This window comes from Muntiacus reevesi, chromosome X, assembly GCF_963930625.1.
Source record: "Muntiacus reevesi chromosome X, mMunRee1.1, whole genome shotgun sequence".
NCBI lineage: Eukaryota > Metazoa > Chordata > Mammalia > Artiodactyla > Cervidae > Muntiacus > Muntiacus reevesi.
In genome coordinates, this window is record NC_089271.1 from 16,200,025 (window position 1) to 16,227,261 (window position 27,237).

A 27,237-nucleotide genomic window follows, 5' to 3' on the forward strand; every position below is an offset into this window, starting at 1 on the left:
AATCAACCTGCCTGACTTCAGATTATTCTACAAAGCTACAATCATCAAGACAGTATGATACTGGCACAAAGACAGAAATATAGATCAATGGAACAGAACAGAAAGCCCAGAGGAAAATCCATGCAACTATGGACACCTTATCTTTGACAAAGGAAGCAAGAATATACTATGGAGAAAAGACAATCTCTTTAACAAGGGGTGCTGGGAAAACTGGTTAACCACTTGTAAAAGAATGAAACTAGAACACTTTCTAACACCATCCACAAAAATAAACTCAAAATGGATTAAATATCTAAATGTAAGACCAGAAACTATAAAACTCCTAGAGGAAAACATAGGCAAAACACTCTGGATATATCACAGCAGGATCCTCTATGACCCACCTCCCAGAGTAATGGAAATAAAAGCAAAAATAAACAAATGGGACCTAATTAAACTTAAAAGCTTTTGCACAACGAAGGAAACAATAAGCAAGGTGAAAAGACAACCTTCAGAAAGAGAGAAAATAATAGAAAATGCAGCAACTGACAAAGAATTAATCTCAAAAATATACAAGCAGCTCATGCAGCTCAATTCCAGAAAAATAAATGACCCAATCAAAAAATGGACCAAAGAACTAAACAGACATTTCTCCAAAGAAGACATACAGATGGCTAACAAACACATGAAATGATGCTCAACATCACTCATCATCAGAGAAATGCAAATCAAAACCACAATGAGGTACCATTACACGCCAGTCAGGATGGCTGCTATCCAAAAGTCTACAAGCAATAAATGCTGGAGAGGGTGTGGAGAAAAGGGAATCCTCTTACACTGTTGGTGGGAATGAAAACTAGTACAGCCACTATGGAGATCAGTGTGGACATTCCTTAAAAAACTGGAAGTAGAACTGCCATACAACCCAGCAATCCCACTGCTGGGCATACACAACGAGGAAACCAGAATTGATAGAGACACTTGTATCCCAATGTTCATTGCAGCACTGTTTACAATAGCTGGACATGGAAGCAACCTAGATGTCCATCGGCAGACAAATGGATAAGAAAGCTGTGGTACATATACACAATGGAATATTACTCAGCTATTAAAAAGAACACATTTGAATCAGTTCTAATGAGGTGGACGAAACTGAAGCCTATTATACAGTGAAGTAAGTCAGAAAGACAAACAGCAATACAGTATATTAACACATATATGTGGAATTTAGAAAGATGGTAATGATGACTCTATATCTGAGACAGCAGAAGAGACACAGATATAAAGAACAGACTTTTGGACTCTGTGGGAGTAGGCAAGGGTGGGATGATTTGAGAGAATAACATTGAAACATGCATATTACCATATGTGAAATAGATCACCAGTCCAGGTTTGATGCATGAAACAGGGCACTCAAAGCCGATGAACTGGGACAACTCTGAGGGATGGGATAGGGCGGGAGGTGGGAGGGGTGTTCAGTATGTGGGACACATGTACACCCATGGTTGATTCATGTCAATATATGGCAAAAATCACTGCAGTGTTGTAAGGTAATTAGCCTCCAATTAAAATAAATTAATTAATTAGAAACAGTAAATAGAACAAGGAAATTAAAACGGCACACAAGAAAACATCTATTTAAAATAAAAGAAGGCAATAATGGAGGAAAACAACTCCCCCCTCAAAAAAGACACATAGAAAACAAATATCAAAAGGCAGATGCAAATCCTATTTTATCAGTAAGTATATTAAATGTACATGAAATAAACACTCCAGTAGACATTAGATTGGTGTAATGGATTTTTTTAAGTTCCAGTTACAAACTTAGTACAAGAGACAAACTTTAAATTCAAATACTCAAAAAGGTTGAAAATACAAGGATGGAAAAAAATATACCACACAAAACAGTACTGAAATGTCTATACTAATATCAGACAAAATAGACTTTAAGAAAATCCTAAGGAATTCATACACATACAGAAACCCCAATGAGAACTAATAAACAAATTCAAGGTTATAGATTATAAGATTAATATACAAAAATCAATTGTATTTCTACACACTTGCAATAAACAAGCCAAAATGTAAGTTAAGAAAGTGATTCTATTTACAATAACATAAAAAAGAATGAAATACTTAGGGATGAATTTATCAAAAGAACTGCCAGATGTACTCTCTGAAACTATATCAGACTGTTGAAGTAAATTTAAAAAGACCTAAATAAATGGAAAGACATTCTATGTTCATGAACTGGAAGACTCAATATTAATATGGCAATTATCCCCAAACTGAACCATAAGTTCAACACAGTCCCTATTACAATCCCAGGTAGCTTCTTTGCAGAAACTGTCAAGCTTATTCTAAAATTCATATAGAAATGCAAGGGACTCAGAACAGCCAAAACAACCTTTAAAAAAAGAGAACCAAGTTGGAAAACTCATCCTTCCCAATTTCAAAATTCACTACAAGAAGCTACAGTAATCAACATAGTATAGTACTTCCATGAGGATAGACCTTGAGATCAATGAAACGAAAAATCCAGAAATAAACCCTTTATTTATAGGAAACTCATTTTTGACTAGGGTGTCAAGACAAGAGGGGAAAAGTGGTCTTTGCTACAAACAGTGCATGAACAACTAGATTTCACACGTGAAGGAATGAAATTGGGCCCCTACATCTCACAACATAGGGCAAAGCATGGAGTAAACCTTTATGAACTTGTATTAAACAATGTTTTCTTAGATATGACAACAGAAGTACAAGAAACTAAAGAAAAAATAGATAAACTGGACTTCATCACAATTAAAACTTTTTTACTTCAAAGGACACCATTAAGAAAGTGAAAAGACAACTCACAGAATGGGAGAAAATATAAGCAAAGCACATATCTGAATGGAACTTTTAATCAGAATATAAAGAATTCCTTATATATTTATATATAACAAATATATAATATATACATATATAATAAATATAAAAATATGTCTGTATAATGAAAAGACAAATAATCCAATTAAATGGGCAAAGGATTTAAATACACATTTCTCCAAAGATGATGTACAAATAGCCAATAAGCATAAAGATGTTCAACACTAGCCACTAAGGAAATGCAAATCAAACCACAAAGATATTGGGCTGGCCAAAAAGTTCATTCCAGTTTTTCCATAAGATGTTACAGAAAAACTCAAAGTTTCTGCCCAACCCAATAGCTTTGAGGTTTTGATTCTCAAGTTCATTATGAATACAATAAGAAATTAATTTTCCATTTTGAATGAACAAAAAACTATATATTATATATGCCTAGTTAGTTCACTGTGGCTAAAAGGTTTACCTTAAGGAGGACAAAAGGAAAAACTGAATTATACAAGACTCTCAAGTTAGTGAAGAATCTAATGTAAGAAGCACAGTATAAAATTTTACATTTTCTCTTACCTGGTTTATTCTGATCACTTTCTTCAGGACTATGAGTATTACCTCTATAAGAGCTAAAAGGCTGGCTACTCAAAAGGTTATCACACTGCAGGCTGTGGCACAAGTTCTCGAGAAAACGAAGAACAAATGATGCACTGTTAACTGGAGGCAGCTGGATGGAATGAACTTCCCCATCAAAAGCAGCTATTACAAGGGGAAAAAAGATGTCAGAGTCACATCATTGAAAGATGAGAACCATAACATCAACAAAAACAAAAGCCATCAATTTAGGAAATATAAGTCTAATGTGTGATTTTTGTAATTGATAAAGGAATAATCTTAAATCATATAAGTTAAGTTCCTCTCATTCAAACACAATAGTCTGAACTAAGAAAAGCATTCTCATTTAAAAATATTCATAAAGTAAACAACAATAAAAAACCCACTGATCTACAATACTTTCTATTCTTCCAAACATTCCATGGGTACAAATGAAGTATTTGATCACACAATCATGAAAGCCATATGCATCTTATCCCTTAATCACTTCTTGAATCAAATTTTTATTTGAGATTCTTATAGATCAGTATGTTTTCTAAAAAAATTAAAATATATTAATATAAAGCTCACTTTATCTATAGTGAGCTTAATAAAGAAGGTAAAAGGAAAAATCTGTACCTCTTACCTCAATTTACAGTATTATTCTGACATTATTAGTCTATTTTGAAAGTTAAACTTTTCAAAACAGGGTTAAAAGTCTATAAACATATAATTATTATAAATATTCTATATATTAACAAAATAAATATTCATATATTATCATTAATAGAATAAAAATTCAGAAAATAATGTATTTTATAAAATCTTTGCCTTCTTGAAACCTAAAATCCAATTAGAGAACAAAAGCTGATAAAGGATTAGATGGGCATACCGGTTATCACTTCTCCTCCACGATGATCTGGCTTAAGGAATCCAAAAACAGTCTTACTTTGAATGGCACAATCCACACAGGCCTGCACCGTCCGCCGGAGCACCACATTGACAGGGCCTGGACCAAAGTGGTCTGGCAGCTGCTGGATTTTCTTCTGATCCAGGTGAGGGCCACAGTTTCCATGTTTGTTTATATACACACAGACTTGATGAAAAATGTGTATATAGATATAACAAACAATGAGATTGGTTAGAAGGAACATAAACACTACATAATCACTATATACCCCATTAGCCACACTTCATTCAAAGAGAACCTAAACATAGTTAATATCAATGATCATTTCTATTACATAAAAATATGTAAACATAGTTTGACATTGTGTAAATATATTAAACCTAGAAAGAAATAATCCAAAAACTTCTTCAAATTTCTAGATTTCTTCCCAAACTAATTATAGAAACAATAGAAGTTTTAGTAGCATCACAAAACAACTTTGCACAATCCCGTATTATATAAAAATGACTTAAAGACAAGAATATTTTCACTTTTTTACTGCAGTCACAGTGCAAGAATTTTCCTTCAAAACTGGTCATGTTACCACATTCCTTTCAGACTGACATTATTTTAAATCAACAATACTGCATTTATCTATTACATAGTATTTTCTAAAGTAACCACATATTTTAAGATATGTGTCACAGTAAGTTCTAATGACCTGGAGAAAATTTTTCACTAATTTTAAGAAAATAAAAATGTTCTTTCTATACATGCTGAGGTTCACAAAAGAAAATTTTAAGAATAAATGCTTTCCTTAGTATAATAAAAGCAATTAGAATCTAGAAGTAAATACCCTATAATCACAATCAGTCAAGTTTCCATAATTTTTCTTCACTGAGAATCAAAATCTAATCAACATACAATGTAATGTGATTATTACCAAAAATAAAACATATTGTCCCCCTAAATCAAAAGGCATGTTATTTTTCTCCACTGCTTTATTGCAAAATTTTCATCTATACAAAGCCTGTACTTAGTACAATAAAAACCCATTAATCTCACTTTCACCATGTTGAAATATATGATAATTCTCAACTTTATGGCAACAGCCAAAGGAAGGATCAACCCTGTCATAGAAATATCACCTACTAAAAATAACCTGAGGTACTGATGGCCTAGACAAAGTTCTACTGAGCACAAATGAGCTAAACAAGGGTTTCAGTATTTTTACTCATTTAGTCAGTCTCACCAGCTAATGGACTAAAAATCAGAAATAATGAATTGACAAAATGGGAAATGTAACAATAATTATTTTTAAAGTGATACCTACTTCAAGAAATTAAACTATAATTTCTTTTTAGTAAGAAAAGAAAAATCGAGGGGAAAAAAGTCCAGGGAAGAGAAGAATGTAAGAGAGAGAGAATTAATAATCTAGGAGAGGAAGCAATAAAACTTGCTATTAAAAAAAAAAGGACAGGAATGAGGAAATCTGCAGAAGATGACAAAACAAAGGGTTATTAGTTTAGGTGCCTGTCATTTCACACTCTTTATGCAGCAAACAGCAATTTAAAGTCATCATGTCCATTGACAGGCAAGGATCTGTGAAAATTTTAAAACGCATTTTTAAAAAGGTTTGAACAAAATAGTGGGAGACTTTAATACCCCACTCACACCTATGGATAGATCAACTAAACAGAAAATTAAAAAGGAAACGCAAACTTTAAATGACACAATGGACCAGCTAGACCTAATTGATATCTATAGGACATTTCACCCCAAAACAATCAGTTTCACCTTTTTCTCAAGTGCACACGGAATCTTCTCCAGAATAGATCACAGCCTGGGTCATAAATCTAACCTTTGTAAATTCAAAAAAACTGAAATCATTCCAGTCATCTTTTCTGACCACAATGCTGACCACAATACTAGATCTCAATTACAGGGAAAAATACTATTAAAAATTCCAACATATGGAGGCTAAATAACACGCTTCTGAATAACCAACAAATCATAGAAGAAATCAAAAAAGAAATCAAAATATGCATAGAAATGAATGAAAATGAAAACACAACCCAAAACCTATGGGACACTGTAAAAGCAGTGCTAAGGGGAAGGTTCATAGCAATACAGGCTTACCACAAGAAACAAGAAAAAAGTCAAATAACCTAACTCTACACCTAAAGCAATTAGAGAAGGAAGAAATGAAGAACCCCAGGGTCAGCAGAAGGAAAGAAATCTTAAAAATTAGGGCAGAAATAAATGCAAAAGAAACTAAAGAGACCATAGCAAAAATCAACAAAGCTAAAAGCTGGTTTTTTGAAAAAATAAACAAATTGACAAACCATTAGCAAGACTCATCAAGAAACAAAGGGAGAAGAATCAAATCAAAAAAATTAGAAATGAAAATGGAGAGATCACAACAGACAACACAGAAATACAAAGGATCATAAGAGAAAACTACCAGCAGCTCTATACCAATAAAATGGACAACTTGGATGAAATGGACAACTTCTTAGAAAAGTATAACTTTCCAAAACTGAACCAGGAAGAAATAGAAGATCTTAACAGACCCATCACAAGCACGGAAATCGAAACTGTAATCAGAAATCTTGCAGCAAACAAAAGCCCAGGACCAGATGGCTTCACAGCTGAATTCTACCAAAAATTTAGAGAAGAGCTAACACCTATCTTACTCAAACTCTTCCAGAAAATTGCAGAAGAAGGTAAACTTCCAAACTCATTCTATGAGGCCACCATCACCCTAATTCCAAAACCAGACAAAGATGCCACAAAAAGAAAACTACAGGCCAATATCACTGATGAACACAGATGCAAAAATCCTTAACAAAACTCTAGCAAACAGAATACAACAACATATTAAAAAGATCATACATCATGACTAAGTGGGCTTTATCCCAGGAATGCAAGGATTCTTTAATATCTGCAAATCAATCAATGTAATACATCACATTAACAAATTGAAAGATAAAAACCATATGATTATCTCAAAAGACACAGAAAAAGCCTTTGACAAAATTCAGCATCCATTTATGATAAAATCTCTCCAGAAAGCAGGAAAAGAAGAAACATACCTCAACATAATAAAAGCTATATATGACAAACCCACAGCAAGCATTACCCTCAGTGGTGAAAAACTTAAAGCATTTCCTCTGAAATCAGGAATAAGACAAGGGTGCCCACTCTCACCACTACTATTCAACATAGTATTGGAAGTTTTAGCCATAGCAATCACAGCAGAAAAAGAAACAAAAGGAATCCAGATAGGAAAAGAAGAAGTAAAACTCTCGCTGTTTGCAGATGACATGATCCTCTACGTAGAAAACCCTAAAGACTCTTCCAGAAAATTACTATAGCTAATCAATGAATATAGTAAAGTTGCAGGATATAAAATTAACACACAGAAATCCCTTGCATTCCTATACGCTAACAATGAGAAAACAGAAAGAGAAATTAAGGAAACAATACCATTCACCATTGCAACGAAAAGAATAAAATACTTAGGAATAAATCTACCTAAAGAAACAAAAGACCTATATATAGAAAACTATAAAACACTGATGAAAGAAATCAAAGAGAACACAAATAGATGGAGAAATATACCGTGTTCATGGATTGGAAGACTCAATATTGTGAAAATGGCTATACTACCCAAAGCAATTTATAGATTCAAATGCAATCCCTAACAAGCTACCAACGGTATTTTTCACAGAACTAGAACAAATAATTTCACAATTTGTATGGAAATACAGAAAACCTCGAATAGCCAAAGCAATCTTGAGAAAGAAGAATGGAACTGGAGGAATCAATCTGCCTGACTTCAGGCTCTACTACAAAGCCACAGTCATCAAGACAGTATGGTACTGGCACAAAGACAGAAATATAGACCAATGGAACAAAATAGAAAGCCCAGCGATAAATCCACGTACCTATGGACACCTTATTTTTGACAAAGGAGGCAAGAATATACAATGGAGAAAAGACAACCTCTTTAACAAGTGGTGCTGGGAAAACTGGTCAACCACTTGTAAAAGAATGAATCTAGAACACTTTCTAACACCATACACAAAAATAAACTCAAAATGGATTAAAGATCTAAATGTAAGACCAGAAACTATAAAACTCCTAGAGGAGAACATAGGAAAACACTCTCTGACCAATCAGAGCAATATCCTCTCTGACCCACCTCCCAGAATACTGGAAATAAAAGCAAAAAGAAACAAATCGGTCCTAATGAAACTTAAAATCTTTTGCACAACAAAGGAAGCTATAAGCAAGGTGAAAAGACAGCCTCAGAATAGGAACGAACCAACAAAAAATTAATCTCAAAAACATACAAGCAACTCCTTCAGCTCAATTCCAGAAAAATAAATGACCCAATCAAAAAATGGGCCAAAGAACTAAACAGACATTTCTCCAAAGAAGACATACAGGTGGCTAACAAACACATGAAAAGATGCTCAACATCACTCATTATCAGAGAATGCAAATCAAAACCACAATGAGGTAGGTACCATTACACGCCAGTCAGGATGGCTGCTATCCAAAAGTCTACAAGCAATAAATGCTGGAGAGGGTGTGGAGAAAAGGGAACCCTCTTACACTGTTGGTGGGAATGCAAACTAGTACAGCCACTATGGAGAACAGTGTGGAGATTCCTTAAAAACCTGGAAATAGAACTGTCGTATGACCCAGCAATCCCACTCCTGGGCATATACACTGAGGAAACCAGAACTGAAAGAGACACGTGCACCCCAATGTTCATCGCTGCACTGCTTATAATAGCCAGGACATGGAAGCAACCTAGATGCCCATCAGCAGATGAATGGATAAGAAAGCTGTGGAACATATACACAATGGAATATTACTCAGCCATTAAAAAGAATTCATTTGAATCAGTTCTAATGAGGTAGATGAAACTGGAGGCCATTATACAGAGTGGGTAAGCCAGAAAGAAAAACACCAATACAGTATACTAATGCATATATATGGAATTTAGAAAGATGGTAACGATAACCCTATATGCAAAACAGAAAAAGAGACACAGATGTACAGAACAGACTTTTGGACTCTGTGGGAGAAGGTGAGGGGGGAATGATCTGAGAGAATAGCATTGAAACATGTATATTATCATATGTGAAATCATATGGGGAGGGAGGTGGGAGGGGGGTTCAGGATGGGGAACACATGTACACCCATGGCTGATTCATGTCAATGTATGGCAAAAACCACTACAATATTGTAAAGTAATTAGCCTCCAACTAATATAAATAAATGAAAAAATAAATTTTAAAAAATCAGTTAGAAAAGTTTACATTGTGCCTTTATCAGGGAGTCTTACAGTTTTCTTTGCATACGTTGTCTACATTTCTAGTTTTCTGTAGAAATGTTATGTCTTTTGCTATTATTAAAGAAGCTTCAATATTTAAAAAAAAATAAAGGTTTGAGGTATCTTTAAAAATATATACAAGACAAAAAGACAAATTGTGAAATGATATAATGGGAAAACAAGAATAGAATTGACAATAATGTAAATGTTATAAATTATACTAAGAGGGATAAAATATCTTAAGGATGCTGAATTTTCAAATGACTCATGTATTTAAACAGACTGTTTTTCCTTAACATCAAAGTAAACAACTAGAATTTCAAAATATTTTAATATGAAAAATGCTCAAAGAAATGCTTATCATCATCTTTTCTTCCTCTTATTTTCAGGACTTCAAAGACATTCAATATAATACAACAAAAGTACTAATTTTATACTCTTAAAAATACTAATTTACCTGTAGACATCACTATTTTAGATGACCCAGGGACAGCATCCTTATCATATGAAACGTTACCACGTTCTCTGGCCAGTGCCTTTAGAGAAGTTGAAGATGTGGAGCAAATTACAGGAATACATTTTTCCTGTTAAAAAAGATAAAATTCCTAGATAAGGAGGTCAGAAAATCATTGGCATCACTGGTCCACAAATGATCAGTGGTCAGAAGTCCTTTGGGATGGAAATTTCTCTGTTACAAATTGTAGTACTTTTCAAACTGTGATAAGAGGGGACCATAAGCTAGTCAAGTAGGAGAGGAAGAGACCAAGAGGCTGGGATTTCCAAAGCTATCCCTGTTCCACCTAGTTACACCTTAGCCAAAATAATTACTACATAAAACTTGTGGTTTGTTTATTGTTTTTTTGGTTTTTAGCTTCCCAGGTGGCTCAGTGGTAAAGAATCTGCCTGCTAATGCAAGAGATGCAGGGTTCCTGGGTCGGGAAGATCCCCTGGAGGAGGAAATGACAACCCACTCCAATATTCTTGCCTGGAGAATGCCATGGACAGAGGAGCCTGGCAGGCTACAGTTCATAGGGTCTCAAAGAGTCAAGACACAGCTGAGCATGCATGCATGTAAGTTTTACATGCACTCTGGAAATCTAATCCAGCAATTCATCAAGTGAGCTTAGGGAACCTCAACGAGGCAGAGGACAGTTTGTCTTCAGAAAGCAGTCACTCATCTGGGTTTTTACTGTATCTAGCCTGCATTTCTCCATACTACACATGATAATTTTGATAAAATTAAAAGTGGCTTGCTAAAGTCCATACAGAATTATGCCCACTGTATGTAAGAACAAATGTCTTCTGGGTATTGTTTAAAATCACCAGCAGTTTATAGTATATCAGCTCTTGGCGTTTTCTAGGACCTAACTTCAAACAAGACTCTCCAGTATCAGAAAAGAGGACCTTGGGCCTAGAAAAGGTAATAACAGAGCTCTTTAAAAGGTAGGGACAAAGGAGAAAAAGCAGAACACTCAGTGTTGTTGGATTTTTCTTTGTTTAAATTAATGACCGTTATCTGGGTCCACATTATTGCAATAAATTATGTTATTTTTAAAGTGTTGTTGTTTATTCACTAAGTCATGTCTGACTCTTTTTCAACCCCATGGACTATAGCCTGCCAGGTTCCTCTGTCTAAGGGAATTCCCAGGCAAGAATACTGGAGTGGGTTCCCATTTCCTTCTCCAAGGATCTTCTCGACTGAGGGATCGAACCTGCATCTCCTGCACTGCAGGCGAATTCTTCACTGCTGAGCCACCAGGGAAGCCCTTTTAAAGTATACTGAGTTTTAAATAAACTGCCCCAAAGATAAATACACCCATGCAGTATTTTCAGTGTGACTTTGAAGCGGTCAAACACTATTCAGTTTTAAGTTTATCCAAGATTCTATACCTTTATACTTAAGAGTATATTTCTTACAGACAAGATGTATTTGGATCCTATATATAACAGTTTATATCATCTAGTCCCCAAATCCCAATCCCTTTCTCTCCCCCTTTCTCCGCCTTATACACTCTTGGTACATTCCTCAAGGTTGTCATAATACTCTTATTGTTGTTCAGTTGCTAAGTTGTGTCCAAGTCTTTTGAGCCCACCAGGCTCCTCTGACCATGGGATTTCCAGGCAAGAATACTTGAATGGTTGCCATTTCCTTATCAAGGGGATCTTCCCAACCCAGGGATCAAACCCACTTCTCCTTTATTGGCAGGTGGATTCTTAACCACTGAGTCATCTGGGAAGCCCATATAACACTCTTAGTAAATCCTAAACTGTATGTTTAATAATAAGGCACTACAGAGATCCATAATAGAAATTAGTAGGAGATACAACTAACCTTTCTTCCTGAGTGTGGGCCTTTCTTCTTTGTTGTGGTATTTTTAACAGAACTTCCCTTCTTAGGGACTGAAGGATATCCAGGTGGTTTAGGCCGACCTGATTTCTTAGTCTGATGTGTTGGTAATATTATACCACTATTCTGTGGAGACTGCATTGAGCGCTGAGCTGCCTTGGAAGGAGGCGGCTGTGTTTTTGCAGTATTCTTTGTAACAAAAACTGAGGGAAAAAACACACAACACAAAAATATGATTAAAGTAAATGACATAATTATTTTCTTCTTGATTCAAAAGACATTTAACTCAATCTTTAAAAATATTCCAAAGGTTACTCATTGAAAACCACCTGAAATAAAGGTACCATTTAAAATCAAGTTACAGATATTTAAGATTTTAGATTATCAGGAAATAGTCTGATTCTCTAGAAGAAATAAAGATGCTCTTATAAGAACCAGTAACTTAAACTTACCTGGCACACTGAAAAACTCTTTTACCTTTTGTCTGTTTCTCATATTTCTAGTCCTTGGCAGATAAAAGTTTTTCCTTCAGAAGATACTATCCAATGATGCCATATATAGGAATAATTTTGCCCATCAATACAGAAAAACATAAAGCAGCTACAATGGCTCCTGTTTCATCTTCTAAAGGTCGAAGGAATCCCCCTACTTGATTTTTAATGGCTAAAATACATTATATCCCTATATGTATATTTAATAGTAAAGTTTTATAAGCTACAATATAGACTCTACATTAACATGGTCACAAAAGGACCATCATATCCAAATGATTTGAATTTGTTACTTGCAGCCCAATCAAGACAGTTTTAATATTTCAAATGAAGGTTACTTGCCAGGTTACTCTTACATATATTCACAGTTAAGTAAAAAGAGATATTTTTAGTATTAATCCCTTAACTTCATTAGTACAAAAAAAACAAATTTTACATAGTAAATAGTACTGATGTCAAAAAGTCTTAACAGGAAGAGCTGAGCTACCAGGGAAGCCCCCTGACCATGTATACATCTGTGAAAAAAAACTCAACTACTTTTATTTGGTCCCTGGTGGCTTAGCTGGTAAAGAATCTGCCTGGAATTCAGGAGACCCCAGTTCGATTCCTGGGTCGGGAAGATCCCCTGGAGAAGGGACAGGCTACCCACTCCAGTGTTCTTGGGCTTCCCTGGTGACTCAGATGGTAAAGAATCTGTCTGCAATTTGGGAAACCTGGGTTTGATCCCCGGGTTGGGAAGATCCCCTGGAGGAGGACGTGGCAACCCACTCCAGTATTCTTGCCTGGAGAATCTCCATGGACAGAGGAGTCTGATGGGCTACAGTCCATGGGTTGCAAAGAGTCAAACAAGACTGAGTGATCAAGCACTGCAATTTTATTTTGAGAGCTTCGTTTTACAACTTAAGGCTTCCCTGGTGGCTCAGTGGTAAAGAATCTACCTTCAATGCAGGAGACGTGGGTTTGATCCCTGGGTCAGGAAGATCCCCTAGAGAAGAAATGGCAACCCACTCAAGTATCTTTGCCTGGGAAATCCCATGGACAGGGGAGCCTGGCAGGCTACAGTTCACGGGGTCACAAAAGAGTCTAAGACAACTTAGCAATCAAACAACAACAACATTTTACAACCTGAAACCAATTTACCACTTTGCTTCTCCCATCCTCAAAGAGTAGGTGTAAATCTGACCTTCTATGGAGAATACCACATCTTCCCTGCAGCCTTCTTATCTACCTCTATCAGTCACCAAGTCAAGAGGGTGGAACAGCTCAGCTGCCAGGGCAAATGGAGGACAACTTAACTGCCGCCTTCTCTTTTCTCTTCCCCTTATTTATAGTAATTCACCTACTTACACCAGCCTCTTTTTAACACTTTACCACCATCAAATTCATACTCCATGCTTACTTCCACTTTTTTCAAATAACTCTAGCAACGTAATTCACATTAGTTCTTCTTACAGTCTCCCTGATATCATCTTCAGGAATTGAAAGATCATAATTCTGATGTTTCATCATCCTGACCTCATCATTAGACAATTTGTGAAGCTCTTCTACCTCTAAGATAATCAACTGTGCTCCCCTTGTCTACATCCAGCTTCCTTATCTGTCATTTTTGCTTCAGACCAACTGATCATGCTTTTCATTCTAAGACTTAGTCACAAACCCTCTTCATTTTCATCCAGTCTATTAGCTTTCTTCTGCCTTTACTTTACACCCTATTAACCTGCACCCAACTGTCCATCTCCACCAAATCCGCATAACTAGTATCCCTTACGTTATCACCCCCTGATCTTTGATCATATCCAACATGTCAGCTCCAACCTCTGAGTCATACTCTCATTTGTTTTCTCTGGTCCTGAGCTATAGAACAAAGGTCAGCAATCTTTCAGTAAGGGACCAGACAGTAAATATTTTAGACTTTAAACGTCACATGTGGTCTCTGTCACACAATCTTCTTTGTCTCTTCGGTTTTTTTTTAATGCTTTATGAATATAAAAAGTATTCACAACTCACAGGCTACATGTGACGCTCAGATTATAGTCTGCCAACTTCTGCTACAGAACATTAGGATATTGCTGATCACTGTAACATCTATGCTAATCTCAACTAAGGTGTCACTGCTTGAACTCACTGATTTCCAAGTATGTTTCCATGGCAGAACATTCTCCCCCTTTTAAGTTCCTCTCTCCCTCTCACCTTATTCCTTTCAGCAAATGACCCTACCTTCTACTTTAAGAGAAGATCGTGGGAGTGATCATAACCATCTCATTTCTCCATCTTCAGTTCAGTTCAGTCAGTCACTCAGTCATGTCTGACTCTTTGCGACCCCATGGACTGCAGCATACCAGGCTTCCCTGTCCATCACCAACTCCCAGAGCTTGCTCAAACTCATGGCCATCGAGTTAGTGATGCTATCCAACCATCTCATCCTCTGTCATCCCCTTCTCCTCCCACTTTCAATCTTTCTCAGCATCAGGGACTTTTCAAATGAGTCAGTTCTTTGCATCAGGTGGCCAAAGTATTGGAGTTTCAGCTTCAGCATCAGTCCTTCCAATCAATATTCAGGATTGATTTCCTTTAGGATGGACCAGTTGGATCTCCTTGCAGTCCAAGGGACTCTCAAGAGTCTTCTCCAACACCACAATTCAATAGCATCAATTCTTCAGTGCTCAGCTTTCTTTATGATCCAGCTCTCACATCCACACGTGACTATTGGAAAAACCACACCTTTGACTAGACGGACCTTTGTCAGCAAAGTAATGTCTCTGCTTTTTAATGTGATGTCTAGGTTGGTCATAGCTTTTCTTCCACTTTCACCTTCTCCATCTTAAAATACTCTTATTTTCATTCATTCTCATCTTTCCTCTTCTATCAAATGAAGTTTTCTCTTTACTCTTCTAAGCCAAATCCCCTTTCACTTAAGTCCATAACTATCTTCTTTGGTTTCTCTGGCATTTTAAAGTTTAAATTATCTTCTCTCTTCACAGTATTTGATCACTTGATCCCCAAACTATTGCTCTCTCTTACAATCCTTATATATATATATCCCTTATTTTGAAGTTTCCTTCCCTGGTTTCTGGTACTTTTTAGCCCATGCATAAATCTTCCTTCTACTCACTACCATGATACAAAAAAGAATTGCTTACTCTTGATATTTCAATTTCCTTATTAGTCTGTGTTTCCTTACTAAGTCACTTCAGTTGTGTCCGACTCTGTGTGACCCCACAGATGGTAGCCCACCGGGCTCTCCTGTCCCTGGGATTCTCCGGGCAAGAACACTGGAGTGGGTTGCCATTTCCTTCTCTAATGCATGAAAGTGAAAAGTGAAAGTGAATCGCTCAGTCGTGTCCGACTCTTAGCGACCCCATGGACTGCAGCCTACCAGGCTCCTTCATCCATGGCATTCCCCAGGCAAGAGTACTGGAGTGGGGTGCCATTGCCTTCTCTCTGTGTTTCCTTAGCCTCCTATAATAAGCTCTTCTTCCTCCAACCACTTTAAGGTCAGTAATGACCTCTTCTTAGTAACTAAATCCAAATAAATCTTCATTCTCTTGATGAATCTCTTAATCTCCACAGTTCCGGTCCCCCCTTTTAATATATGGCATGAAGAAAAGGAAATACGATTGGGCTCTGGATCTGAGGTCAAATTCCTGCACTAGATTAGTTTAACACAGAACCTAGGAGTATAGGAGGTCCTCAAAAAATACTTACCAAATAAATGAAAAATACTTTCAACTTGCAAGCCAATGTTTCACCTCCAAAACAAGTATATTTTATATAAAGAATTATGTAGTAACAAATAAAACATTACTTTGTGGAATGTGGCAAATGTAATGAAAGCAATATTTGATATAAAAATGTTGACATTTGATATTAATAAATCTTGGGACACAAATATTTGAGCTGTAGCTTCAAACAGTCTCCCAAAATATAATATTCTATTTTATAATAAGAACTTTTTGATGCATGGTATAAACATATGTATGAGCAAAGAAAATGCCTTATAAAAAATTTTATGTATGAAAAAAATTTTCACTTTAGAAAGCAAGCTTTTCAAAGGCAAAGATTCAGTTTGGTTCACTGCCATATGCCCAGCGCCTAGAACAAAATACTTTTTAAACTACTTTAACTAAAGGGGAATGAATAATCATTCAGTACACTGAACAGCAAAATTAAACTATATACACTATACATGTATTTTCATCTCTCCTCCAAAGAGCAATCATATAACATATACACACCATGCTAAAACTCTATTCAGTATTAAACTATTTTAAAGGAAAATAGATTTGTTTAAGAGATAAGGTTAAAATTATACATATAGCACTACAACCATGTGTTCATAGTGGTAACAGTAAAAACATCTTTGAAAACAGTATATAAAATATATATAGAAGGATATGCTAATCAGCTTCAATAAAATTTTTATGTGAATGCCTAACACAAAATTTACCTGGCTCCTCAGCTTTTCTTCAGGTAAGAGAGACAATGTTTGGGCAAGATAATGAAGTTATTCAATCATGAAAATGCAAAAGAAATGAACAAATTTGGGAAACAATCAAAAGGCAGGAATTAAAGTCAAGAGGAGGCCTGGAACAGGGGGAACCAAAGAAAGAAAGGAGCTAGATACCAACATTTATTGGCTACCCATTACATGCTAAGCACTTCAATATCTGTTATCACATGTAATCCTCCCAAATGTCCTAGGAGGTAGGTATTGTTCCCCACTTTACACACAAGGAAACTCAGGTTCTGAGATGTTAGGTAACTTTGCCAATATCACCCATTTGGCTAAGAGGTTTCTAACTTCTAATTGCACTTTTTCTAATATGCCACCTTGCTTTCTGTCCTTTAACAAAAAAAGGCTATTAAATTCACTCTCCTAAATCAAAGTGCATGTGCTTAAAAAAAAAAAAAGAAGGCCCAAAAGACAACCTTGTGAACTCCTATGTGAGATTTCACTAGTAGTTGCAAGGTACTCTCTGACAGAGGGAGTCTTGGTTTGTTTGTTGTTGTTGTTTTTTTTTAAATAAGATATGGAAGCATACTTATAAGGAAAAAACATTAACAAGTACAGACAAAAACATACTGATAAAACTCTTCATGACTGGGGATTTAACCTTATTTAATTATTTACTGCCAAATTAATGTACTCATTAAATGTACATTTCTGTTGACACATGAAGATGCTTTATTATTGAAAGATACTGTTAGTACTCTTTGAACTATGAAAGGAAAGTAGCACCTCAGAAAAGGAACTATAGTTAGAAATGAACAGCAACCCCCTATTTTAAGTGACTGCTGGTTTGGTTTACATGTGGCTGACTTGAGAGGAACTAACATGGATTAGAGATATAAATTAATATGGATCTTGCTTTTGATCTAAAAAGATTTGATAGAGGTATGACTGCTGACTGTTCTCCATATTTTTCCATCTGTCATTTACTTAACGGGCTTCCCTGGTAATTTACTTAATACCCAGTGTGTTCTTTTTACCAATCTAGCCAATTTAGGATATTAAGAAGAAATAAATATGGTCCCAGTAATACAGTTCACATCTTATATGTATATATGCATGTGTGTGTGTATATATATATATATATATATATATATATAATTCATATCTCCTTAAGTATATAGATTATGATTTCTTTCTCCTCAGAGATTGAATGCTATATATATAAAACCATACCATAAGGGCAGAAATCACTATGAAAACAGATGCCTTGAATTTGAGGCTAGAAATAGACAAAATCAAATTATGAATAGACAAAAACAGAAAAGCAAAATATGGTGTGGAAAAATCAAAACTGAGTAAAAAATAAAAAACTGTCACTGTAAACATTTAACTTTGGAAACTTTTTCCGATTTAGAAATTCTTCACAAGTCATCTTCCTTATATTTAAAAATGTATGTACAGTGAAACTGTCCTTACTGTTAAGGATCTTTCATACTGGTAACTATAAAACCAAAGAAACAACACAAACCTCAATTTTTAAAAACATGGAAATTATTAACAGAGATGGCTACACCTAACCTATCCAACCTGGAGGCCTGGTATTCACAGAAACTCAGTCAAGGTACCCAATGCCCCTACTTGGAACTTTACTCTCTGTTCCATAGAGCCCATGTTGCCACAAACTGATTGGTCATGGGCAGCAGTAAGAGCCAAGGGGAGGCAGAGTCAAGTGTAAACCCTCTGAACTCCCTTCCTTCATTCATTCCTGCTGCCATCTCATGCCACAGCACTGGCTTCCTTGACTGGTATCTTCAGACACTACCCCATTTCTTCTCTTCTCACCAAATCTATACCAAAGAAACCACAATCCCATCCCAGAAACCTTACTTTAGGAATTAAATGTTCAAGACTGACAAGCTTCAAAACTAGCTTTCTAAATACACAAGGAGTATTATTGTAACATAAGAGTAACTCTCCCTTTTCATAAGCATACTGACAGTCTTTTAAATACATTTATTTCCTTATTTTTAGCAATAAAAAATCCATTTAGAAAATCTCAAATAAGCTAAGAAAAACTCTTGAAGGAAACCACAAGGGGTAGTTACTAGTGGAAAAGAAAACAAGCAAGCAGGTTCCTGACCCTTAACACAGCAGGCATTTTGGAAGGCAGAAGCCAGCAGAGGACTATGAACTTTCTCAGAAGGAGTGGGGTAGAGATAAGAAGGACATGGAACTCTGGTACTAGCCACTCTTTATACCTATTCCCTCTTCCTGCTTCTTACTATCTAGTGCAGAGATAATGGTTCCAGACTAATTAGGTTCAAATCCAGCTTTACCACATAGTATCTATGAGAAATAATAGCTTGGGCAAATTATTTGAAATCTGCATGTGGTACATGGTATACACTCAATAAATGCTAGCTGTTATTATTACCACCATCATCATCCCTGTCTCACCCCACTCTCCTTTCCCAGAGGGTGCTCCTTGCCCTCTTCATCAGTGGATTGGATATTGGGGAAATCTTGCTATCAATGACTAACAAATGGAAGAAATAAGTCCTCCAAAGAAGGAACTCCTATTTATTTACATTATCTACAGCTAATATCTTCACTTCTTATTTTTATAACCAAACTTCTGGAATGAATAGCTCTCATTCACTATTATTTTCATTTTCTCAATTTTCCACCCTCTACAAGCATACTCCCAGGCACCTCTTTTTAGGAAATCTCTTGAGTGCTAACACCACCCATAACGTCCTAACAATCACTGACAATGATGCTTCTTCCTGTTCTTATTTGACTTCCAGCAAGCACCAAACACTTCTTTTTAAAGTTCTTTCTTGGATTTCACATGGCCATTCATTCCTTGTTCTCCTCCTACCTCCTCTCTCACTTTTCCTATGGTGTTCCCAAGGATAAGCTATCTTCTCCTTACCCTCATCGCAGTTTTGAGCACTTTAGTTCACATCCTTGATTTCAGCTACTGTCTACACATAATAATGATTCCCAAATTGTTCTCTTGCTCACTCAAGCATTTACATGCCCGTGTCCCCCTACCACAGCCCCCACAAGCCTATCCCAAGTTCCAGAGCTGTTTTGAACAGCTAACTGGACAATTTAAATAGGCATCTCAAACGCAATAGGTCCAAAAGCAGAATCTTCATGTTTATCCTATATGTTCTATCTTGATGAATGACATTACCTTTTTTCACAAAATTACCAGAAGTCAAAAATCTTGAAGTCCTCTTTGTACTTATCCTCCCTTCACGTGTCTAACCAAGACTATTTCCATTTCCTAATTGTGTTTCTTATGCCTGTCAGTGACTTGGTCCAAGATCTCATGACTTCTCATATAACTACAATTCTAGCTTTTTAACTGGCATTCCTGGTTGCCTTTTTCAATCCATACTCTATAGTACATTGGCATGACTTTTTCAAAATACAAATTGTATGTAACTTTTCCACTTAAGATCATCAGTGATGTCACATTACCCATATGCTAAAATCTGAATTCCTTTGTCAGTATCCAAGGCCCACCACATTATCTTCACAGCTTCATCTCTTTCCGATCTATCATTTCAGGCAGCCATAATCATCTGCTTCAAAGCCCCAAACAATATGACCTTCACTGTCTTTGCAGAAGCTGACCCAAGAGAAGTCTTCCCTCTCCTGTCACTAACTAAACTACCTACATTACTTGGAACTCTGCTCAAAAACTGGCTCTAAAAAATTCTAGCACCAAGTTCCAAGTCAAACCATAGAATCTTAATATTCATACAATACACATACTGTGTTTATCTCTACTGGCACAGATCTTATAGTGTGTGTGCATGCGTGCTCAGTTGCTTCAGTCATGTCTGACTCTTTGCAACCCTATGGACTGTAGCCTGCCAGGCTCCTCTGTCCATGGGATTCTCCAAGCAAGAATAATGGAGTGGGTTGCCATGCCCCCCTCCAGGAGATCTTCCTAACCCAGTATCAAATCTAGATCTCTCGCTTTGCAGGCAGATTCTTCACCAACTGAACCACCAGGGAAGCTCTAAGTGTTCCCAAATTTGTAAGTTTTAAATGGCTGGTTTTATATACATGAATTAAAAAAAAAAAAACATACTGGAGGAGAAAAGGGAAGAGAAATTTGTATACTTCAAATGAGCCAGAGACTACATATATATTATCAAAATTTGTGGTGAAAATTTTGTAAAACAAGTACTAATATCTCGATTTTACACATAAAGAAACAGAAGCTCAGGAAAATAAGCAAAATTCAACCCAGTATCACACATCCAATCTAGAAGTGGTAGAAATGGGATTCAAATTCAGGTTTGTCTCACCCAAAAGCCAATGCTCTTTGCTTAAACTGGGTACTATATTTAATTAATGAGGGAAAAAATGAAAAGATGTGGTCTTTTAATTAAAATATTTTCTTCTATAAACTTAATGAACAAGATGCAGAATTACATTTTTTCAGGTTGAAATTTGAGGAAGCTTACATGTAAACAGCAAAGAAAAATATTTAAAGTAATGCTGAAAACAAATTATCAATATGCCCTTAATAATTCAGTGTTTTAGGTGCTTTAGTTTTTTTACTTCTCTTGGCCAAATATAAATCATAACACATTTTGTATCTATTAATTACTAGAATAACAACTAACTAGATGAGACCAAATTAAGATAATTTTGTGTACATGCAACAGAACACAACATACGCTTCTAAAGATGTCGTCGGCTGGTCTGAATGATTTTTGGCAATAATATTTCTCGTTTTTTAATTAAAGCTTCCTAATGCTTATACACCAAAATATTATCAGTGATTGTATCCAGATGGCAGGAATATAAGCAATTTTTAGATTTTACTCATCACTTACTTTTGTTTTCTAAATGTTCCACAATAAACACCAATTTTGTCATTGAAAATATGAACTCCCCAACAAAGATAAATCCAGTCACTTCCTGAATAAGAATAGAACCAGTCACTCTATTTAGATGTCTCTCAAGAAAACAATCGTTCAACATAAGAAATATAAGTTTCTATTTTAACAAAAAGCCATACAACGTTTAGACTAGCATACATAAATCCACTAAAAATAACATTAGAAAAATTCACACAGGCTCACTGTATACCTACAGTGACCTTCAGAATCTACAGCTCAGGCTCCAGCAGTTTCAGAACTGAAGACCAGATCCCTTTAGTACCAAGGCAGAAATATTTCAGAGAAGTTGATTCAGCAGAACATAATCATGAAAGCATCTCCACTGCTCAAGCAGTTGACCATCAGATACATAGGGTGCCTACCATTCATAGTAGCAGGGGCACTCTCTGTCCTGGTCAAATACACTCCCACACTTCAATCCTGCCTCCCCCAGGTCTCTGCTTATCCTTCCGTCTATCATCACTTAAAGATTTCTCTATCATACCACTTTTAAAAATTGGCTTAAAACCCAACATTCAGAAAACTAAGATCATGGCATCTGGTCCCATCACTTCATGGCAAATAGATGAGGAAACAGTGGTTGACTTTATTTTGGGGGGCTCTAAAATCACTGCAGATGGTGACTGCAGCCATGAAATTAAAAGACGCCTACTGCTTGGAAGAAAAGTTATGACCAACCTAGACAGCATATTAAAAAGCAGAGACATTACTTTGCCAACAAAGGTCTGTCTAGTCAAAGTTATGGTTTTTCCAGTAGTCATGTATGGATGTGCGAGTTCAACTAGAAAGAAAGCTGAGCACTGAAGAACTGATGCTTTTGAACCATGGTGTTGGAGAAGACTCTTAAGAGTTCCTTGGACTGCAAGGAGATCTAACCAGTCCATCCTAAAGGAAATCATTCCTGAATATTCATTGGAAGGACTGATGCTAAAGCTGAAACTCCAATACTTTGGCCCCCTGATGCGAAGAACTGACTCATTTGAAAAGTCCCTGATGCTGGGAAAGATTGAAGGTGGAGAAGAAGGGGACAACAGAGGATGAGATGGTTGGATGGCATCACCGACTGGATGGACATGAGTTTGAGTAAACCCGGAGAGTTGGTGATAGGCCGGGAGGCTTGGCGTGCTGCAGTCCATGGGGTCGCAGAGTCAGACACGACTGAGTGACTGAACTGAACTGAACTTGACCAAAACAAACATAAAAGTTCTTTTTTGACCTCTGCACTCCTCATTCTTCATTCATTTAAAAGATTTATTTGTTTCACAACTAATTACTACAAGGAAAAAAAGTTACAAAGGAAAACAAGATCTCTAATTTTTAGTGGTAACCATTCTGATCTCTATAGAGATGGGACTTGTGTTTTCAAATTTAACCTTTGCCGGACCTTGCAGTCAGTTACCTATTGCAACCTGAAGACTGCCCAGTTTCTTGCTTACTGACCAAGCAGAGATGGTTTAGTTGGTAGGTGAGCAAATCCTTAGAATGAACAAACCCTTAGCTCTTCCACTGCCCTTCCTGATTGTCCTTCTTGACCCATGTAAGGTTTCTCTCAACACCAAGAACCATAGTTTTACAATATTAAAAATACTTTATATATATAATAAAAGGTAACTCACACATAAAAAGAAATTCACTCAGAAAAATAAAGATCTTACTTAAAAAGAATTTGCTTTTAAGTGACACAAATGAATTTACAAAACAGAAAAAGACTCACAGACTTAGAAAACAAACTTATGGTTGGGAGGGTAAGGGATAGTGAGGGAGTTTGGGATGGTCATGTACACACTGCTATACTTAAAATGGATAACCAACAAGGACCTATTGTATAGCACATGGAATTTTGTTCAATGTTATGTGGCAATATGGATGAGAGGGAGATTTGGAGGAGAATGGATACATGTATATGCATGTCAAAGGATGAGATGGTTAGATGGCATCACTGACTCAATGGACATGAACTTGAACAAACTCCCGGAGATAGTGAAGGACAGAGAAACCTGGTGTGCCACAGTTCATGGAGTCATAAAGAGTCGGAAACGACTTAGTGACTGAACAATAACATGTGCATGGCTGAGTCCCCTTCACTGTTCACCTGGAACTGTCACAAAACTGTTAATCAGCTATACCAGAATACAATAAAAAGTTAAACACAAAATCAAAAAAGAACTTGCTTTTGGGGTCTTCCGAGTGCATTCCCATTTGGGAAGCGCTGCCACGTCTTTTCTGGTAGTCATGTCCAACTCTTTGCAACCCCATGGATTGCAAAGGAGCCCACCAGGCTCCTCTGTTCACAGAATTTTCCAGGCAAGAATACTGGAGTGGGTTGCCATGTCCTTTTCCAGGGGATCTTCCTGACCCAGAGATCAAACCAGAGTCTCCTGCATTGCAGGCAGATTCTTTACCATCTGAGCCACCAGGGATGCCCAGACAACTAAGTCAAAATCAAATACATTGAAAAGATCTGTAGCTTGGAATCAGTCCTTCCCCCACATTTCAAAACAGGGCTTGGAGATCTAATATAAAAAGATTAAAGAAGAGAGAAGAAATTCTTCAAACACCTGCCTTATAAAATATAATCTGCATAGAATATTCCAACTTAAGGTGATTTAAAACATGTTAAAATGTTTCTGGGAAAAATTTTCCAAACAAAATTGAAAGGATATAGGATAGCTCTCTAACTTATACAAATTGCAGAAGTCCAGTTAAATTTGTTCATCTCCAAGCCTAAGTGACAATGCCTTCTTCCCTTAGCATACATGCAAAATTAAAATAAGAAAATCTATTAGCTGAATTTATATTGCTTTTTCCTACCCTGTTATATAATTATATCTTATATGTATTTAGTCTAGAAACAAAATCATAAAAATGCAAGAACAAGCTAGAAATCACAATTAGAATTTAGAAGGGTTTTAAGAGAATTGTTTTAAAAACATATTTGTTTTTGACTTGCAGATCATAGATGCTTTGTAAACAACTCCCTTCAGCTTCAAGGGTGGTACTTTCCATGAAGATCATTTTAATTCACAGTTACTATTCCTATCTGCTCAGTTCATAAGAAACCAAGATTTTGGTTAAAATGACATTACGGAAGAAAAAAACAGTTATCAAAACTAACAAAAGAAAATTTTCAAAGGAAAGTTTGCACAAAAAGAAGCAACTTCAGTTGTGTCAGGTCAATTGGTATCATCTAACAAGACCCAGCTTTTAAAAGTCACTCCATTTTTAAACCATAGTGTCTTTTTTCTTATTGAATGACTTCTATAGCATGACTTTCATTATGTTCCAAAAATTAAAAAAAAAAATTCATAGCAGTCACCACTATAATTTCCACAAAACACATTAAATGTATTGATACAATATTTAACTAGCAAAATATGTTATATACATTTCTATATCATAAAAATCCTTTTAATAAGTCTCATGTAATACCAGTGAAAAACCAAGCTGAATTTCTCAATGCTATAGAAAAGTATCTGGCAACTTTTCATCACTAACTGGAGATTTAAATGATCAAGTTTGATTTACAATAAGGTTGTTCTTTTCTATTTTAAAATATTTTTATCATGGAAACAACCAAAATCTGACTTTTCCTTGTATTACAAAACAATTTTTAGAAGTGACTAACCAAATAATTGGTGCCAACAATTTAGCACAGAATATTTAGAGCAAAATAGAGGATTTTTTTTGGGGGGGGGTTAACAGAAATGCCTGCGATATTTAGTATACAAAAGCTAACAAAGCAGACAATGAATTTCTTTAACCACACTTCAACTGCAATAGTAAGAAACTCTGGTGGTAATTCCTACCTTTAGAAATATTCAAGAGAAACAAGTTGGTGCTGTATTTACCACAAGGGTGATTTAGGTTCCACTTGATAGCCTTTCTCCTTTACCAGGAATAAAACTGCCTTTCTGGAGAAAGCGAGTTAACAACAAAGCCCATGTTGCTGGAGTCAGCCTGAATTTCTAGCAAATAGGGATGAAGCTATTTGCATCTGCTAGTTTGGGGAAGGGGAGAGTGGGAGGAGGGACTAAGAGGACTGCTAAAGTAATTCACATATTGTCTGTGGGCTGTATAGACAGTGATCATCAGTCACCTGCTCAAACTTCCTTCACTCCTGCCGTCGGAGAAGAACCAAAGGTTACCCTGGGTCAGAGAATCTGGAAACATGTAAGAAGACAAGCAAAAATCTAACTGCCAACCCGACTGTGTCCACAGACAAAGTTATCCCTGCTGGACTACTAAAAACCAAGACATTTTAATAGTCTCAAGAGGACTTGTTAAAATATATCATAAAACAGAAGAAAAAGCTTCAGGTTCTGCTTGCAATTACTGCAATACTTGGCTGAAGTACTTAAAACAAAGAAAGGACATTTGTTTTTTTCTTCAAGATACTCCTTTGCATCATAATAGCTATTTCATTTGCACAAGCAAAACATTTGTTCCAAGCTGTTCATACGAAAAAGAAAGTATCAGCTGTTTAAAATTTCTTGGCTTGTAAGTGAATAATTTGGGCTGACAGCATTTCTAACTATTTATTTTATACCAAACAGGAAAAGTACTAAATATACTAAGCATCAATCAAGCATCAGCTTCTCAGTCTTCTCCAACTGTTTGGGACACTATGGACTGCAGCACACCAGACTTCCCTGCCCATCACCAACTCCCGGAGCTTGCTCAAACTCATGTCCATCGAGTCGGCGATATCATCCAACCATGTCATCCTGTCATTCCCTTCTCCTCCTGCCTTCAATCTTTCCCAGCATCAGGGTCTTTTCCAATGAGTCAGCTCTTCACATCATTTTATTATAAGCTACACTAAGGTCAAAACTCTAAACAAATATTCAAATGTTTATTCAGAAGCTTTCTGATAGGACTGATACACCTTGAATATTTTATAGCCTTAATTTTATGCACCTCTGTTATTTTTGACCCACCATAACATACAGAAATGAAAAGTGCTGCTTTATGTGGTATTTACTCAACACACAGTCATATAAGGAGGGAAAAACTTGGGAAAGATGTCTGAAAAATTATAAAATCTTAATTTTAAAATTCAGAGAGGTGAAGCACAAGTTATAGAAACCACATAGTCCTCTGGTTACCTGAACAAAGAGTAAAAGCAGTCATAATTTGTGGTTTTGGTTTTTAAAAAATGAGAATGAGATGGGGGTGGAGAGTAAAGCTACTTCTTGTCCACACATAAAAGCTTTGAAATACTTCTCAAAAAACTAACTTTGAAAAAGAATGTGTATATGTGTGTGTGTGTGTGTGTGTGTGTGTGTGTGTGTGTGTATAACTGAGTTGCCTGGCTGTTCAGTAGAAATTAACACAACATTATAAATCA

General features: G+C 36.1%; 1 protein-coding gene across 3 annotated transcripts in view; it reads right to left on the reverse strand.

Moving 5' to 3' along the window:
• SCML2 (Scm polycomb group protein like 2) overlaps nt 1–27,237 on the reverse strand; it is a 113,150-nt gene that overhangs the window by 16,034 nt on the left and 69,879 nt on the right. For all 3 annotated transcript variants that reach the window (XM_065916114.1, XM_065916112.1, XM_065916113.1), the window contains exons 8-11: nt 12,001–12,218; nt 10,126–10,252; nt 4,322–4,525; nt 3,412–3,594 (exon numbers count right to left, since the gene is read on the reverse strand). In XM_065916114.1, coding sequence (XP_065772186.1) covers nt 3,412–3,594; nt 4,322–4,525; nt 10,126–10,252; nt 12,001–12,218 — 732 coding nt within the window. The remainder of the gene's footprint in view (nt 1–3,411; nt 3,595–4,321; nt 4,526–10,125; nt 10,253–12,000; nt 12,219–27,237) is intronic.